Below are 17,365 nucleotides of genomic sequence, written 5' to 3'. Positions count from 1 at the left end.
GTTCTGTGCTTATGTCTATTTGTTCTGGACGTGGGTAATGGAGGGTTCACCTGCAACTTAATTTCAAACAGTCAGACAAAGGGTCCAAGTGGGAGGAGAAGCAAAGTGAGAAATAAGAGATAAAAATAGACAAGTCAAAAGGCAGGTTTTTAGAATCTCCTCATAGTGAACTTTTTCTCTCTTTTGTCCACTGCATGGTTTCTGTGATTGAACCTGCCTGAATTTGATCATTAAAACAAGTGAAATAATATATGTTAAATGCCTGGCAGAGTACTTAGCACAGAGTAGTGACCCAATAAATCAGTGATTCTCAAAAATCCTTATGAGTTTTCTTTAAAAAAATAAAGGCCACCTCCTCTCAAAAAATTCTCACACCTGTCATCTCAGCACTTTGAGAGGCTGAGACTGGAGGATGACTTGAGCCCAGGAGTTTGAGACCAACCTGGGTAACATAGCGAGACCCTGTCTCTACAAAAAAAAAGAAATTAAAAATTAGCTGGGCATGGTGGTGCAGGTCTGTAGTTCCAGCTACTCTAGAGGTTGAGGCGGGAGGGTGGCTTGAGCCCGGGAGGTTGAAGTTGCATTGAGCTGTGATTGTGCCACTGCACTCCAGTGTGGGCAACAGAGCAAGACCCCATCTCAATTAAAAAAAAAAAAAATTTGGTGGTGCAGTGGGATGGCCACTTTTGTGTTTTTAACCTCCACAGAAGATTTGGATGTGCAGCCAGCTGGGGTCTAAATATTAGTCCTCTTTTCTTTGAAGCTGCAAGGACCAGTCCTCTGTTGTGGTCATGGTAGGAAAATAAAGTTCATGGATTTAGCCAATGGTTCAGTATCAGAGCTATTCGAGAAACTAGACATTTTCTTTTTTTCCTTACAGTGGTGTTGAGAGTTAAAACAGCCAGACTTGTTATTGATTTTCTCCCTAGAGTGACTTTGGGTCTGTCACAGGATTTGCTGCTTTCCCAAGTGTAGAAGAACAACTGTATTTTAGAAGGGGCTGGTTAAAACACCAGGAAAGTACTGGTTAAATATAATCTTTGTACTTTAGACTGTGTTCTTATCACATATCAGCCTGATAAGAGGCAACAGTTTCAAAAAAGTATTTCACTTTTGTGTTCTAGGTGGAACAGACAAGTTCTTCGTGTTGTTGGGGTAGGGGCAGTGGAGGGTCAAGTTCATTATCAAACTTTTAGATTGAGGCTTTTCTTGAAGCATTGCTTTTGTCCACATAAAGTTGAAGGGAAAAAGGAAGGAGAGATTGTCTAAATACACAAAATTGAAAATGAGAGTGGGGGATAAGAAACTTAAAGAAACTTAAAATATTTTGCTTAACTCTGCAATTACAGATGCTCCTCAACTTATGTTAGGTCTATGTCTGGGTAACCCCTTCTTAAGTTGAGTTCAGTTGAAGGGTGTACTGAATGTGTATGGCTTTTGCACTGTTGTAAAGTCAAAAAATTGCAAGACAAACCATTGTAAATTGAGTACCATCTGTAAACCTTAACACAAGTCAAACATGGATTTTCTAGGCTTCCTTTACTTTTAAAGAGATTATGGTTATTATTATTTTTTTTTTCTTGGCGTTTGAGCCTTGATTCTTTAAACAAAACCTAGTCTCATCCAGGATTGGCGTAAGTGGAATTCTGGGACTTAGCAGGAATGTGATAAAGCACTTTGTCATTTGCCGATAGTAGTCTTGGGTCAAATTCCGACGACTTATCACACTTGAAGCCTGGGGAAAGGAGGCATGTCCTGGTAATCAGAGTGAACACATTATTCCCGGAAACCTAGTTAGAGTTTGGCAAACACCCGGAAATTCACCTGTGAATTTTTGCTTCCACATAGGACTCAAACCTTAAAAAAAAAAAATGAGACTTGACATCATCCTGCCATTACCATCAAACACCATGTATTGAATACTTTTAAATGACTGTATATCTGAACATTAAACTACTACGTTTCACCCGCTCCTCTCTAATAAAGAAGCTAGTTGCTTATTAACTGGCATTTGGGATGTGGCTACCTTAGATTTCTCATGCTGTTTGTTCCACCTTCTGCCCTATTACTTGCCTTCAGAGAAGGGAAAGGCCCTCATTTCATTGTCGTAAGAAGTCTGTATGGGAGAGTTATTCTGCATTGTCTAGGCAAGTCCTGGTTTAACCATGGCTTGGTTCATAGCGTGGAGTGTCCCTGTGTCTGGGACTAGCTCGCTTGTCTGTGGCAACTTCCAGATGTACAAGTTTCTTAAAAATCTGGCCACAGGAAAAACACACCACTTCTTTTATTAATGTTGCTGTTTTTCTTTTTTTAAAAAAAAATACCCAACTTAACATAAAATGCATATTTCAGAAATCTAAACCTTGGGTCTGAGGCTGTTTGTGTTAAGCAGCCCCCTTGGGTGAGCAATTAGGACCTTCAGTCCCATAGTTGACTGGAGCCCATGTATGGTTGCATTTCTCTCCTTGCAGGTCACTTTCGTCCTTCCCAAGAGCAGCATTAGAGAGAGAGGCACAGCCTAAATACACTACAGCATGAGAAGTATATTTCAAGTCCTCTAAGGGCCTTGTCCAGTATGATTGGTTGGTGTCAAATGTTGTCCAGCTCCAAATGGTATTAGGAAGACAGGCGTGTCCCAGATGGCTATACATGTCATGGCTGTCTCTTGGTGGCAGCAGGAAGACCTTGGTAAAACAAACAAAGAAAATGTGTTACTGAGAGCCCTCCTGGCTCCCAACAATGACTGGTTTCTTTTTGAACTAAGGTTTCTGTGTGCCCTTCCCAACAAGTCCCTGAATTTCTCCTCCATAGTTTCCTTTGGTTTCTAATTTACCCAGGATTGGGTAAATTTACCAGGATTGACTAAATCAGAAGCCAGTCTTTCATTCATGTTTTGATGTGGTTTACACAGAAAAAGCCCCAGAAGAGATCTGGTTTAACTCTGGTCTTTTGACTAAATATAGGATTAAATACTAGTTTGTCATTTTTAAAAAAAAACAAAAGATGAAATAAGAAGTATGTAAAATAAGACACTTTATTTAACAAATGCTCATTTCTCAAGATTATTTTAATTAAGCAGGGTTGTTCTTTTGGGCTTTTAGATTACAGCTCTTATCTCATGCCAGTTTTTTTTTTTTTAACTTGTTATATCTTAACCTTTCCCTTCACAAACATGAGCAATTCAAATAGAAGACAGGGAAGCATGTTAATGGGTCCAGATAATACAGTTATATTTGAAATCACTGAAAAAAAAAAAAAAGCCCTGAGGACTTGCTAGTTAGGCACCTGGGCCCTTGACTCTGAAAGATGTTTGAAAGGAAAATATACTGGGGTCAAATTTTCAGCTGCCAGTTAGTCTGTAGAATCTATGCTGGGTTTCTAATTACAGTGATAGTACATACACTAACAAAATCTTCAAGGAATTCTATAAGTTAAATTTTATATTTTCAGAGGGCACCCTCAGAAATCTGTTTTGACTACTGTTCACCACGATATATCAAGTGTCTTATTTTACGTGAGCAGAGTACCACACAGTATACCCTATCATAGGCTCACTGACTTCAGTGACTGGGTCCTGCTTTTTAAAAGAAATGGCTGAAAGTTGTATCTTCATGGGTTGGCAGATGCTCAGCTTGAGAATGATCAGGTGCCCGTGTGCATGTCTAATAGAAAACACCTGCCAACATCAAGCTCTGGAACACGATATTTCCTAAACGTGTCTATGAAGTGATATCTTCTCTTAAGGGTGTTAGGAGTGAGAAAGACCAAAAGTAAATTATCTTCATGGAAGCTTGTTGTTTTCATGTTTTAGTAATATGTGAGTTGTTGCAGAATTAAAGTTGGGTAAAAGCGTCGTGAGTACCCCTCCTCTATTACTGGAAGATGTTGATCAGTAACTGGAGCCTTGCAAAGCGGGCTTGGTCATAGCATTTCTGTAGGTGCAAACTCGATCAGACTGAATGCAAAAAAGATAGTAAAGGATCCTTTAGCCCTCTTTCCTGAGGGTAATTGGCCTGTTTCTGTTAGAGTTTAATTTACCCTCAGCAAGAGGCCAAATTGGCCTTAATTGTGTCCTAATTATTTGCTTAAATAGCTAATCTTTCTCCTATCACCTCTTGATATCTGTAAGAGTTTACTTCTGAGCTGCCGCCTAATTTACAAATGTCTTTTTAACTCTTTAATATTCCTGCATGGACTAGCTTGTTGCTATATTATCCCCATTCCTGCATTCGACATCCTTCATGAATTCTACTGAGGTCTTCTCAACATAAGGAAAATATTCCCATATTGTATTTTCACACAGCAATTATTGGTCTCCTTCAAAGTGTAGCCATTTGTTTGAAAACATGAAAGCAGGTCTGGCTTTAAAAAAGTTAAATACAAGTCCATTTGGGGAATTTCCAAATTACCATAAGTGAAAAAATTGGCCCTGAAGGACTAAAAAACATTCATTAGAGAAAAATGGAATGGTAAGATTGCCAGTGGATATGGGTGCAGGGCATCTAGAAGGTGTCTAGAATTAGTAATCCCTGACATGTACACAGGGGCATACTCAGAGGATTTCAGTATCTTCTCTGCTGTGGTTTGGTAGCAGGTGCTTGCACCATCTAAATCTTAACCAAAGAAGGTCATCTTGTCTCATGAAAGTTTTAGGATTCCTGTCAACCTTGAGTATTCTAAGTTAGGGGAAATTTACTTTGATATGAAAGTGTGGGAGGGAAAAGTTTAGAGAGGAATTCAGAGGAAAGAGACATGTTCTAAACTATTTTTACAACCAGTCAAAAGCAGAGAAATGAAACCCTTCCAAAGGAAAATCAGACGTATCACTCATTCTACCTGACCTCACACCTTCTACTGGAGTTCAGCATAATAAAGTGATGGTGCCATGGCACCAGGAAAACTCACGTGAGGCAAAGCCCAGTTGCCCTACTTCAGGATGTCTGCCAACTTCTCCTCGTAGTATAGGAAGTTCTCCTGAATGTCCTCCCAGGGCTGAAAGGCCTTGGATTCACCCTCTTCTTGCTCCACAAAATTCTGCCAGACGTATTCGAAGTCCTGAGGCTTCATGATGCGCAGTTTACAGCCAGCCTCCTTCAGCTTCTTCAGAGCAGCCTGGATCTCTGGCTCCTCCCACATGAAGAGTCGACCCACCAGAATGAGCAGACGCAGGTTCTTGGTCTTGCTAAGGGTTTTGATAATGCGGTCAGCACACGCTGCACAGGGGCTGGAGGACACATACCAGGTGACATTGTACCGCAGGGCTGGGTCGAAGGCTGGCAGGATGGTGTTGAAGAAAGCTTCCTCTGCATGGGCAGCCGCATGCTCATCCTCTAGGTATCCCCGAGATGCCTGCACTTGGCCCCCCTTGCCCTGTGCTTCAACCACATAGCAGAGGAAGGTCTTGTTCCTCCCAGAACTGTACTCCACATTCCGGAACTGGAATTTAAAGAAGTTGGCAGGAAGCCGTTCTCTGTAGGTCAAGGAGACAAAAGGACAGGAAAGAATGATAAGTTCTTGTTTCTAGAACCAGCCTACAGTAGGTAGCTCTTCCAGATCAGTATTTCAGAAATGCATTCACTCTTACTATAAATAGGTCTTGTCTGTGGTAACATCAGTGACCAAAAAAAAAAAAGCATTAAAAAATCCAAAAGGGTTTATCTGAAGGAGAGGAGAATTTGGATTGAGGTTTGCATTTTGGTCACTACTAGGAAGGGTCTCCAAACATTGTCTCCACCATCACTCTTCCAGCACAACATACCCCTACATTTCTAAATCATTGAATTTTTAACTTGCCTATACCTTAGAATCACCTGGAAGACTGAGAATGTCAATGCCTGGGCCTCATGCCAAGCCAATTAAATCAGAACATGTGGAGAGGTGGTCCAAGCATAAGTATTTTTAAAAAGCTCTCTGGATGATTCCAATAAGCGGCCAGGTAAGTATCAAGCATATAAAATTTCTCATGACAGAGCAAAACAAAGATTTTGCAGAGCATTTTATGCTTTCTTTTCTCTTCCTTGTAACTCATGTAAATTGCATCTTGGCATGAAATGGCCTAAAACTTGCAATAACATGCTCTCTTAGTGACTACTTGTAAAGTCTGTTTACTTTCAGGTAAAGGGATTGTCACATGGTAAGTGTCCAAGAATTTTTATCTGTGAGGACAGACTACTCAAGGGTATCTTGGGATAATTAAGCCTGTATTTAGTATTGAGTCACCTCCAAATCTTAAAGGACTTGGTCTCTGCCCTCCAGATGCTTATAATTTAGCAGCTAGATTGCAGCTGGACAGAGAAGATGTAAACAAAACAGCTGAGAACATTATAAGACTGCTAAAATTGGATAGGCACAGTAGAGGAAGTATTATGAAGGTTCTTGAAAGTTTAGCCTTGATTCGGGAGGCAGTAGAGAATTGTTACAGGTTCTTGAGAAGGAAAACAATAAAAGTGATGTCCATGCAAGATTACGGTCGTGGCAATAGGCAGATAGTGTGAAGCTGAGGAAAAGTCTCAAATTGAACAAGTCCAGTAGGTGTCTTAGGACACTAGACTTGGTGATGAATTGTGTGGGTGCCTTTGAGGAGGAGATGGATGGTTAGGAAATGAAAACAGCAGGAAAGTCCAGGAATTTTGAAAATTTTGGTAATAACAAGGAGAAGAAAAAAGAGAGGGGCCAGAGAAGACATCAGAGTTGAAGATTGTTTTTACTTTTATGTGTATGTGTGTGTTTTTCTAAAATACACAAGATTTGTTCAAGTTTGAAGTCCAAAGAAAATGAAGTTTTAATAGGAGAGATGAAAAATGTCAAGAGAGGAGGAGATGAGTACCAGCTAGAAAGATTCAGTGTTTTCCTTTTTAAAAATGTAATCTCTCTGGCTACCCCAAGAGATACCTATGGCACCATTAATTCTACTATTACCTGTCTCTACCTCTTCTCTTTCCCCAAGGAAGTCAACAGACTCCCTGGGCTTCAGGGGAATCCCTGGTATCCCAGGGCCTTGGCTGCCTAGGGATAAGCAACAGATGCCAAAGATATGAGTAAACTTGACTTATTTCCCTGCAGGATTCCCTCACCCCCACCCATCACCAAAATGTATCCACCCAAGTTTCCATGTCCCTTGCTATCAGGTTCATTTTCCACTGTGGAGATGGATGTGTTTGAGGACCCAGCCCCAGGATTCCTTCAGGTACTATATTTAGCTCTCTAAGCCCCTCTGTCCCTAGTTGGAGGTGTTTATTGTTTACTTAACATTTTAGGAGAATGGATCGCCTGATGTTTCCCTGCTCCTCTTCTCAATCCCTGTTAGGCGTTCACTTATAGTGAGTGCTCCCTAAAGGCACTCACCCCACCAGACCACTCCTCAACTTTACCGGTTGCCAAATGGTCCCTCCACTTCCTGGAGTGGCTTTTTGCTTTTGAGAAGCACAGAGCTTACCTTTCCTGCCCAAACATGCTCTTCAAGGCCTTTTGCCCCCCTCCGCAAGTCTAATCCAGGGCCAACTATATGATGGATTATCAGGTGAAACCCTGGCAAGTATTCATGGCTACTCAAATAGCTTGGAAGCTTAAACAGTAGCTGCCGTGTGGTCCCTCTTTTCCTTCTGGAGCTCCCTATAGCTCAGCTGAAAGTACGAATTTAGGCCAGTGTGAATTTGGCCCAGCATGCAATTGCAAATTGGCTTGGATGGTTGTGAGGTGACTGTTTCTTTCTGCCCTTCTTAAGCTCTGACATTTTCCCCTCCTCCTCTTCCCTAGGCAAGAGGAGAAGACCCAGAGAAACCTGAAACCCAAGGGAGAGGAAGAAAGGTCATCTCTCTATAAATACCGGTTTCCAACCCCTCTGGCCAGCAGCCCTAGAATCTACTCTGTCCCTCAGCAGGGCCTTCTGGACTAGATGCCTCAGGAAAAGAAGTGCTTTCAAGGAGCAAAGGAAAGGCAGGGAAGGTTTGTTTCCTAGTCGTTCCCTTGGGCTTGCTCAGAGACTAAACTTGCTTGATTTCTGAATGGGTTTCTTGGTCTTCTAGAAGGAGCAAAAAGGTCAGATGAGATTCTTTAGGCCTCTCACAGACCGAAATAGCTAGGTCCTGGGGGGAAACCAGGAGAACAGAGGTAGTAGAGGTCTGGAATTTCTCCAGGGAGCTAGATAACATGGCCATCTTGGGCAATTTTGCAGACTCACAGAATAAATTAACACTATTATGCCCACTAGTGGAAGGAAGGAAATAATGACACCTAACTTGTTAAATCATCACCAGCAGTTTTTTTTAAGTAGCATGATAGGCCTAAGTATCATATTTAACTATAGCCCTTTACATTTAACCCAGAAAATATTTTACTGGTAAAGGGGTGTGTGTGTGTGTGTGGTGGTGGTGGGGTGGTGGTGGTGGGTGGTGGTCAGGAGAGAGATGCTGGTAGTAGATTTCTTTCTCTGATCGAGTCACTTCCTCATGCATAGAAACCTACAGCCTGATTTCTGTTCCCTCTCCGCAGCCTCTGGTAGCACCTTGTTAAGCACCATTTCCTCATACTTTCTGCAAACAAGGCCAGTCACACTTCATCTGCTTAGACCCAGGCTACTGGGCATTTCAATTCACTTGGGAGGAAACAGTCCAAATATCTAGAAAAAAAATTGGGAAGATAATCTGCTTGATGGAGGGAGAAGGGATGTGAGTAAATGTAATACATTTTTCTCAGGTTCACGTTCAAAACGTTTGAATTTTCTAAGCATAAATCTATACTGTGAAAGGAAGCAACCCAGAGGGCAGTTGAAGCTGGGCTGAGATTAAACATTTGCTCCAGAATAATCCATGAGTAGAAAAATCTACTCATAGGTAATTTTGTGTTGACTTGTTTCAGCTTTCCCTCACTAGACCTGTCGGTGACTGGCGTGAAAGAGGGAGGATTGCTGGTTTCATTGGCCTTCTGCTTTCTCAGACCACTTTTCAAAGCGGATACCAAGGAGTGGGCATAATCAGAAAGAGTAGTAAGAGCAGGAGCAGAGGGGTCTAGCAGCCTGACTCCCTAGAGCTGAGAAGGGAACTCCAGATTGTGGGACTGGATGGGATTTTGCCTAAGGGAAGCCCTGGACTTGCCTGTTTTCCCTGGGAGGCATGGTCTTCACCCCTGAGCTTTGACCTGCCCCCAACCCTCTGTGGAAGGCAGGTTGGCCAGAGTCAGTGGGCCACCTTCTCTTCTTGATGATACACCACCCAGCATGCTCCAGAGGCCAGGGTGAGGGTAAAGGGCTGTGGCTGGTGTTAAGTGGTGTCGAAGTCCCCTCACTCCTTACCTCACCCTTCTCCTCTGGACACTGCCTCTCTTGTTCCTTACATGGCCAGAGTAAACTACTGGTAGCTAAAGAAGTGGTTGGAAGAAGAATCACTCTGTGTGCCATTTATCTTTGTTCCATAATAATCCCTTGGATAGGAGATTCTGCTTTCTGTAAAAATACACACAGCATAACTAGAGACAAAGCCAAGCTCACATCAAGGGTGCTGCCAGACAGAGCCACAGTCACTTCTCACTGGGTTGGAAAGCTGGGGAGACAACCAGCTCTCATGCCCCAGAGCTCCACTAAAACGTGCTGTGTCCAGAAGCAGGCATGAGCCAGGGGAATTCTTACCTAAGCCTAGTACTGCTGGATCGTCATACACCCTGAGCTGCTGTTCTCAAGAAACCCTCCCCCAGTTCACTCCCTATCTTGTCTGACAGAGAGCCTAAGAACCACACAAAAGGTTCCTATTCATTAGGTCATTCATTTATTCAACAAATACGTATTGAGTACCTATCAGGAGCTAGGTGCTAAGGATAAAGCAGTGAAAAAGACAAAGTGCTGTCCTCATAGAGGTTAAATACTAATGGGGGAAACAGGCAGTAAATGAACAACTCCTACTCAGTAAATATAAAAAAGAATCCTCCCTGGTTTTTTGGATGTAGTGTGATGATTTGGAGTCAGACAGTCCACATCCTACTCCATCTACAAGCTTTGGCCATATGACTTAATCCCTCTGAGGTTTAGTTTCCTCACCTGAAAGAGTGAGTAATCCAACTTCTAAGGTTTTGGACAACAGTGGACACTCACAGCTAGTCTGGGCACAGTAGCCCATGCCTGTAGTCCCAGCACTTTGGGAGGCTGAGGCATGAGGATTGCTTGAAGCCAGGAGTTTGAGAGCAGCCTGGGCAACACAGTCAGAACCCATCTCTGTAAAAATACAAAGATTAGCTGGGCGTGGTGGCATGCACCTGTAGTCTTAGCTACTTGGGAGGCTGAGGCAGGAGGATCACCTGAGCCCAGGAGGTTGCGATGACCGTGAGCTGTGATTGCACCACTGCACTCCATCCTGGGCAACAGAGCAAGAAGCAAGACTCTATCTCCAAAAAGGAAAAAGGAAATTGATGTATGATACATATGATGCCTTCTCCAGGCCTCAAATTGTATCCTTCAGAGCTCCATCTTAAGCATTACCAAACCTGATCCCTTTCCCACTGCTCTTCTTCTCACTTTCAGAGGTTTCTGGTTTTCAGTGGTGTGCTGATAAGTGTAACACTCAGCTCTGTGATAGAAGGAAGAATCCCTGATTGCTAAAGTTTGTTGATTTCCATAAGGTAAATACTCCCATTACGGAGATTTCAAGCTCCCAAGGTGATATCACTGGATGCAGAGTTGGGAAGAGACTTGTGAACCAACAGGAGCTGGCTTCAGCACGCTACGGCAGGCTTAGGCCCTTTTCCAGAACATTCTACCACGTTATTTTGTTAATGTGCTCAGTTCCACTTTCTATCCTGAATGCCCTATTCAACCAGAATCACTATGAGCTGGGCATCTCTCCTTCCTACCAGCTACCCCCTCCTCATGTTGGACCGTTGCTGGAAAAGCCACTTGCTCTTCTGCTAGTTTTTGGCCCAAATATCAAGGCCAAAAGATCTTCCTTATAGGAGACCAGGCTAGAAAAGGAGCTGCTTTGCTGACCCCCTTGACGCCAGGAGGGAGTCCTGGGGGGAATGCATCTCAAGAGGGAAGGAGAGGAAAGCTTTCCCTCACCCTCTCCCTGCACAGACCCGGCTGCGCCTCTGGGCTATTTTAAGCCATCTATTTACCCAGAGGGGCCCAGGAGACAGCTCTCTACAGCTGTTACTTGTGGCCAGGAAACACTCAGGGCTCTGCCTCCCACCTGAACTGTTCACAGAATGCTCAGAACGTTGCCTCTTCTGTGCCTCTTTTTCTGAGCCTTGGGTCCTCACTACCTCCCAGATGGAGATAACGTGGAGCTCTGGGAAACCTGGGATCCAGAATGAATAAGAGACCAGTAGAAAGGATATTTTGCTGGGAATAAGAAGATGTGCCACCTACCAGTTCTGTGGTTTTGGACATACCATTCAATCTCTCTGAGTCTCAGTTTCCCCCTCTGTAAAGTGGCAATAATATATCTCCCTCTCCTACCTTTGTGCTGAGTGTTGAATGGTCTCCTGCTCATGAAACTATGTTGTGATTATAAAGCCCTGGATAAATGTAAGTTATATCAGTGGACTTAACCCTTCAGGATCCATTGCTCTGGGACCCCCAAAGCATGTTCAGCTGAACAAACATAGTCTAATTCTGTTCTTGACCTGCCCCGCCTCTGTGTTGGAATGCCACACAGAGTGTAGTGTGCACACGCGTGTGTGTATGACTAAAGATAGCGTGTACCAGCATGCTTAGCTGTTAGAAAAAGGCTCTCCTTCCATAAGAAAGCCACTGGAATTGAGGACTCTCCTGGCCAGGCTGACTTAGGCTTTCCCTGTGTCTATATTAATCTGTGCCCAGCTGCTCCCTTAATCCTGGGATGAGGGCGAGATTAGTTGGGTGGGCATGGGCAAATGGAAATTCAGGGGCTACTCTTGCCTCAGGAAATAGGATGCATTTTCCCTTAGGTTCTCTTGGAAATCAGAAAACATTTGAGCTGGAAGGGACTTTACTACTATAGATCTTCATGTTACAAGTGCTAAAACTGGCTGACTGGAAAATCACTTGTCAAGCTTGAAATATCAAGTCCAAATTGCCACTCAGGGCTTCCTTTCCCCCTTGAAGGCACCATGCCTCCTTTCTTCCTGAAACTTCTCTTAATCTCGCACCCACTCTGCCTGTGGGCATTCCTGGAGACCCCATGAAGCAAACGTTTGGTTCAGGGAGGAAATACAGCCTCATAGATTCTCTTTTTATTCTTTGCTCAGGATTTAGAAGGGTCTTCCACTACAGGAATAGAAAGGGAAGAGGAAGAAGACTACTTAGTTTTATTCCTGGAGATGGCATAATCTGGATAAGACAGAGGTACCCTGCACACAGCCCCCTCCTTGCAGTCTGTAGACCCTTTTCTTTGGGTCCCAGTTCCTCTAGGCAATGCCTGAGCATGTTGGAACAGCTCCCGTGTCCATAAGCTCCTGGGCTGCGTTATCTGCATGTAATTTCTCTGTTTCTCTGTGGGACAGCCCCTGAGGAGACTCAAAAGATTTAATAAGAAAAAAGCTGCTTCTGAGTCTTGGGAAAGGATGGATCTATCTTTCCTGTCTTGGGAGCATCTACTCCAGGAGGAAGTTCTAAAGAAAGGGCTAGAGGCCTATGGCTAGCGGAGAGACCCACTCAGGAACAGAGAAGTTGAGGGGAAGGGGTGCCTTGACCGGAGCCACATATAGATGTGCCAGTATCATCCTCTGTCCTTACCAAACTCCCTGGGACTAAGCTTCTACCCAGAGAGGCAGGTGGCTGTCCCAATACCAGGAGGCCTGAAGGGTGGTTTTATTCTCTGGGCTCTTGCCTCCAAGGAGCACCACCTACCTCTCCCTGATTAGAGAGCCCAAGGTGTCACCCTGAGAAGCCATGAGAATTTGCTGCTGGGTCCCCTACCACCCCTGTTGGGCCCACTGGTGCACTCTCACTGCTGCAGGATTGTAGCTGGCCCTGACGCCTAATATAACCATCCTGAATTTCCACAGCCTACCCCAAGCCTGCACTCTTCTAGGGAGCAGAACCCTGGCCCACATCTGAGGCTTACCCTGTGACAATCTCAAACGGTGGCAGCTCAATCAGCTCTTTCAGCTTCTCAGGGTCGTCCAGGTTCTCCAGATCCTCCCCATTCTGGGAGGCAGCCTCAGTGGCCGCAGCAGCCTCTTCCTTCTGGGCCATGGAGGGGCTGTGGCTCAGGAGTCACCGAGAGAGGAGAGGCAGGCAGATCTGGGCCAGGCCCTGGCGGCAGAGTCCCAAGCAGCTGTCAGCAGCTAAATCTGGCTGGGGATGATGGGAAAAGGACCCAGCAGGCCAGGCTTTGTGCTTTCCCCACTTAGCCACAGGCTTTATAGCTAAGGCCTCCTGCCCCTCCCCCAGGCTCTCTCCCTCTATCTTTTTTTAATTGAGTGACGGCGGGTGCTGGGGTGGGGGAATGGAAAATCTGGCCATTAGTATCCCCTATTTATCAGTAGGCAAAGACAGGAACCTGGCAGGTGGGTATGGCTTGACCTGCTCTCCTCTCCCTCTCCCTCTCAGCTCACCTTATGTTCTCCCCTTTGTTTCCCACCCAAATTCCCTAGCTCCACTGGGGGAGAGTGTGGAAGGGGCCCCAGGGCAGGCATCTTGAGATTTAGGAGGGTGGCCTTCTGAGATTTAAGCAGGAGGAGATGTGTGTTGAAAGGTGATGACTGCAAAAAGACCCAGGCCATTTGCTTTGGGGGAACGTGGGTTCAGGAAAGGAGGGGTCTGGGAACAGGTGGGATCAAAACTGACAATTTTGGGAGTAAGTGTGTGAGTTGTGACTCAAAAGCAGTGGGTGCTGATTTGCCTGTTATGAAGCCATGATGTAATGTCAAATCAATCAGGAGCCTCCGTGAGTAACAATAGCTGCCATTTACTTAGCTCAGAGATTTTGAAATAGGCCAGGCAGTGGGTATAGGGGTTTAAATGAAATCAGATCTATGCTTGCCACAGCCGTGGGAGGCGATGTGTATTATCCCAAGTTACAGGTAAACTGAGACTCACAGAAGTGTGCAGAGCCAGGATTAAAACGCAGGCCTTTGTACTTCAGGCCAAATATTCAACCTCTGTGCTACGTGCCCTCACAGTCAGTCTTTTATTCTTCTTAACAAATATTTACTGAGCATCTACTCTATGCCAGGTGCTGTTTCAGGTACTGGGAATATGGCAAAAGAACAAAGCAAATGAAAATCCCTGCTGTGACGATTTGTGGAGCTTGAGGGACTGGACAACAAATAAGATAAGTAAAATCCATGGTCTATTTGGTGTTGATAAGTGCCAAGGAGAAAAGACAGGAAATGGAAACAGGAAGTGCTAAGAGGTGGGGGTTACATCCTTATAGGATGGCCAGGGTGAAGGACTTTGAAAAGGAGACAGTTGAAGAAGACGTGAAGGAGGCAAGGGAACTAATCATTTGACTATCTAAGAGGAAAGCGTTCCAAGGAAGGGAACAACGGGAGCAAAGGCTCTGAGAAGGGAGCATTCCTGGGGTGTTTGAGGAACTAGTGAGGACATACATCTGGGTGACTGGAGAGTTCTAACAGATTCAGCCAGAGAGATAACAAGGGTAAAAGGGACTGGGGCATTATGGGCTGTCATTAAGTACCTTGCTTTTTCTCTGAGTGAGGTGGGAAACCATTGTCTCTGAACAGATGAGACAGGTGGTCTGAGCACTTGGGAAGAGCAGCGGCAGGGGACCAGTGAGAAGCCTACTGAGGCAGAGAGAGATGATAGGGGCCCCCAGAAAAGACCCTGAGCTGGAACAGCAGCAGAGGATGGCTAGATGATTTTTGCGGCTCGCATGATGGGTACTTAGCAGGGGCAAAGTCTTCGTGTTTGGAGCAGTGCCAACACTCCAGGCCATTCTCACAGAAGCAGAAGGAAGGGGTCAGGGTCACTTGCAGGTTGAAAATTAGGAACCTAAGAACACTGGGGACCAGATCTGAAAACAGCTCCAAATGGGTTTGGCTGGTGGGGATGAGAGGGTAGGGCACTCTTTGGAGGGTCTGACTAGAGAAGAGGAGTCAAGATGGCTTGGAAGATTTAGGTCTCCCTCCTCCAGAGTCTGAGCAGTGGAGTGCTCTGTTAGTGTGATGCCCAGCATTTTGGTTTGCCAGGGATGCTCATGGTTTCTTCCTGTTGTCCAGACATAATTACTAATAGCACCCCTTTACTCCCAAAGCTGTCCCGCTGTGGACAATAAATTATATGGTCCCCTACCTTTTGGATTTACTACTAAAATGATTTTTTTTTTTTTTTTTTTGAGATGGAGTCTCACTCTGTCGCCAGACTGGAGTGCAGTGGCACGATCTTGGCTCACTGCAGCCTCCGCCTCCTGGGTTCAACCGATTCTCCTGCCTCAGCCTCCCAAGTAGCTGGGACTACTGGCATGTGCCACCACACCCGGCTGATTTTTGTAATTTTAGTAGAGACAGAGTTTCACCATGTTGGCCAGGATGGTCTCCATCTCCTGACCTCGTGATCCGCCTGCCTCGGCCTCCCAGAGTGCTGGGTGGCAATGAGCCACCGCGCCTGGCCACTGAAAGCATTTTTATCCGGATCTTATTTTTTCAAACATTTTTCCGGGGGAATAAAGCACAGAGTGGAAGTAATAGTGCCTGTGTCCACAATAAAAAGACAGTGGCAGCTGATAAACTGCAAAGAATGTTGTTATCACACAAACATACCACGTTTAAATGCAAAGAGTTTACTTCATTTTCTTGTTCAGTCAAAATTTATCAGAGGTTCCTATGTTCCAGGTGCTGTGGTAAATACCAAGAGAACAGAGATAAATAAGGTGCTGCCTCACCAGGGGCTCCCAGCTTTTATCATATTTGGGGCATTAATCAAGCATTCAAGCATGCATTATCTCATTTAGTCCTTACACCAGTCTCACATGGGTGTGAATTATGGACCTCATTTTGCAAGTTAGAGACTTGTGGCTGAGAAAGGTGAAGTGATTTGTATAAGATCACACGGGCTTTGAGTTCAGGTCTTCGGAGCCCAAGTTCAAGTTCAGCCTGTTCTCAGGGCTGCGCACAGCTACCTTTGATGAAACATCTCCGAAGCATTATAAATGTGCATCCCTCTCACACTTCCCAGGCCCAGCTACAGTGATATGCCTGGATCAACGGAGGAAGAGTAAAATGCCTTGGGGAGGAAAGCAAGGAGGATGGATCCTTTCAATTCACTGTTTCCCTGTGAGAAAGACTTCCTCCCTGAGAACAGGGCGTTCTATTTTGGCTGTCATGTATAGCCCTGGATTAGGAGGCAAAAAATATTCTATGTTCATATCCCCATCTTAGCCCCTGATTCACTGTGTGATCTTGGACAAATCACTTGACATCTCTGAGCCTCCATTTTCCCATTTGTGACACAGGCTGTGCTATTGATTTCTATTTCCAAATGGTCAAAGGGCAGAAAATAGGGCACAGAGTGGGCTTGTGAAGACCACAGGTGAACGGCGTGGCGAGAATTTCCTGCCTCTCCCAACAGCTCAGAGTGAATGGTGCACAGGTGGTCTTAGGCTGGTCCTTAAGAGTTGACCCCTTTCTTCTATCTTACTTATAGACAGTTTTCCCTTTGACCTTTGGGAGAGGGCCCTGGGTCTGTCCCCAGACTGATGACTGACAGCTTCCTTTTTCACTGCTCCTTTGAGCCTTCCCCGTCTCCCAGCCTGCCATCCCTGGAGGCCCTCTGATCTGCTCTGGCTATTTATGGCACCTCCTGGGGGCCTGAATTCCTGACTGGTCTCTGGCTCTTCTTTCCAAGTCAGACCAGTTTACTCTGCTCACCCCAGAGTGCAGCAACTAATCTGGGGGATCAGATGCCAGGAGCTTGACTCCTCTCCCTACAGCTGCCTCTATACTCTTCAGGGCTGGCACACCCCACACCCAATGTTAACCCTATTGGGTAAGGTTCTATCAGTAGTCCCCCTCCTGCACAGGAGGATACTGGGCAGTAAGGTATTGCATTCAAGGTCACATGTGGAGTCAGTGGGGTGCTGGGATTTGAACCCATATCTGTCAGCTCCCAAGTTCCATGCATCTCCTACTGTGTCATATTCCCTGGAATTTAGTAACAAGGAGAGCTGACATTAACACAATCCTTGCTGCTGGCCTGACATTGCTCTAAAATATTATGTAGGTTAACTCATTTATTCCTTACAAGGATGTTTGGGGTAGGTACTATTATTATCCTAATTTTTATGGTGAGGAAATTGAGACCAGAGAGGTTAAGTGACTTGCCCAAGGTGATGCAGCTAGAGAGGGCAGAGCCATGTGCTTCCAGAGTCATGTTTTACCTCCTTCGCCATTCAGTCTCAACTGCTGCCAGCACCCATGAAGCCCAGCTCTGGGACAAGGG

At 45.0% G+C, this 17,365-nt stretch overlaps 1 protein-coding gene across 1 annotated transcript; it reads right to left on the bottom strand.

The window, feature by feature from the left end:
• Positions 1-1,890: 1,890 nt before the first annotated feature.
• Positions 1,891-13,228, bottom strand: APOBEC2 (apolipoprotein B mRNA editing enzyme catalytic subunit 2). The gene is made up of 3 exons (XM_003266309.4): positions 13,029-13,228; positions 4,906-5,470; positions 1,891-2,684 (listed from the first exon to the last, which is right to left on the bottom strand). Exons 1-2 carry the CDS (start codon positions 13,157-13,159, stop codon positions 4,927-4,929), a joined length of 675 nt encoding a protein of 224 aa, XP_003266357.1. The 5' UTR covers positions 13,160-13,228; the 3' UTR covers positions 1,891-2,684; positions 4,906-4,926.
• Positions 13,229-17,365: the final 4,137 nt, after the last annotated feature.

The sequence above is a fragment of the Nomascus leucogenys genome, chromosome 17, assembly GCF_006542625.1.
Source record: "Nomascus leucogenys isolate Asia chromosome 17, Asia_NLE_v1, whole genome shotgun sequence".
NCBI classification, from domain to species: domain Eukaryota; kingdom Metazoa; phylum Chordata; class Mammalia; order Primates; family Hylobatidae; genus Nomascus; species Nomascus leucogenys.
Note: the sequence above shows the minus strand (reverse complement) of the source record. Positions and strands in the feature narration are given on the sequence as shown.

Excerpts from the sequence above, each read along its gene's own strand:
- APOBEC2 (XM_003266309.4), bottom strand. The coding sequence starts at position 13,159 with ATGGCCCAGAAGGAAGAGGCTGCTGCGGCCACTGAGGCTGCCTCCCAG. Across the intron at positions 5,471-13,028 it reads CCGTTTGAGATTGTCACAGG|AGAACGGCTTCCTGCCAACT; the intron begins GTAAGCCTCAGA and ends CTTGACCTACAG.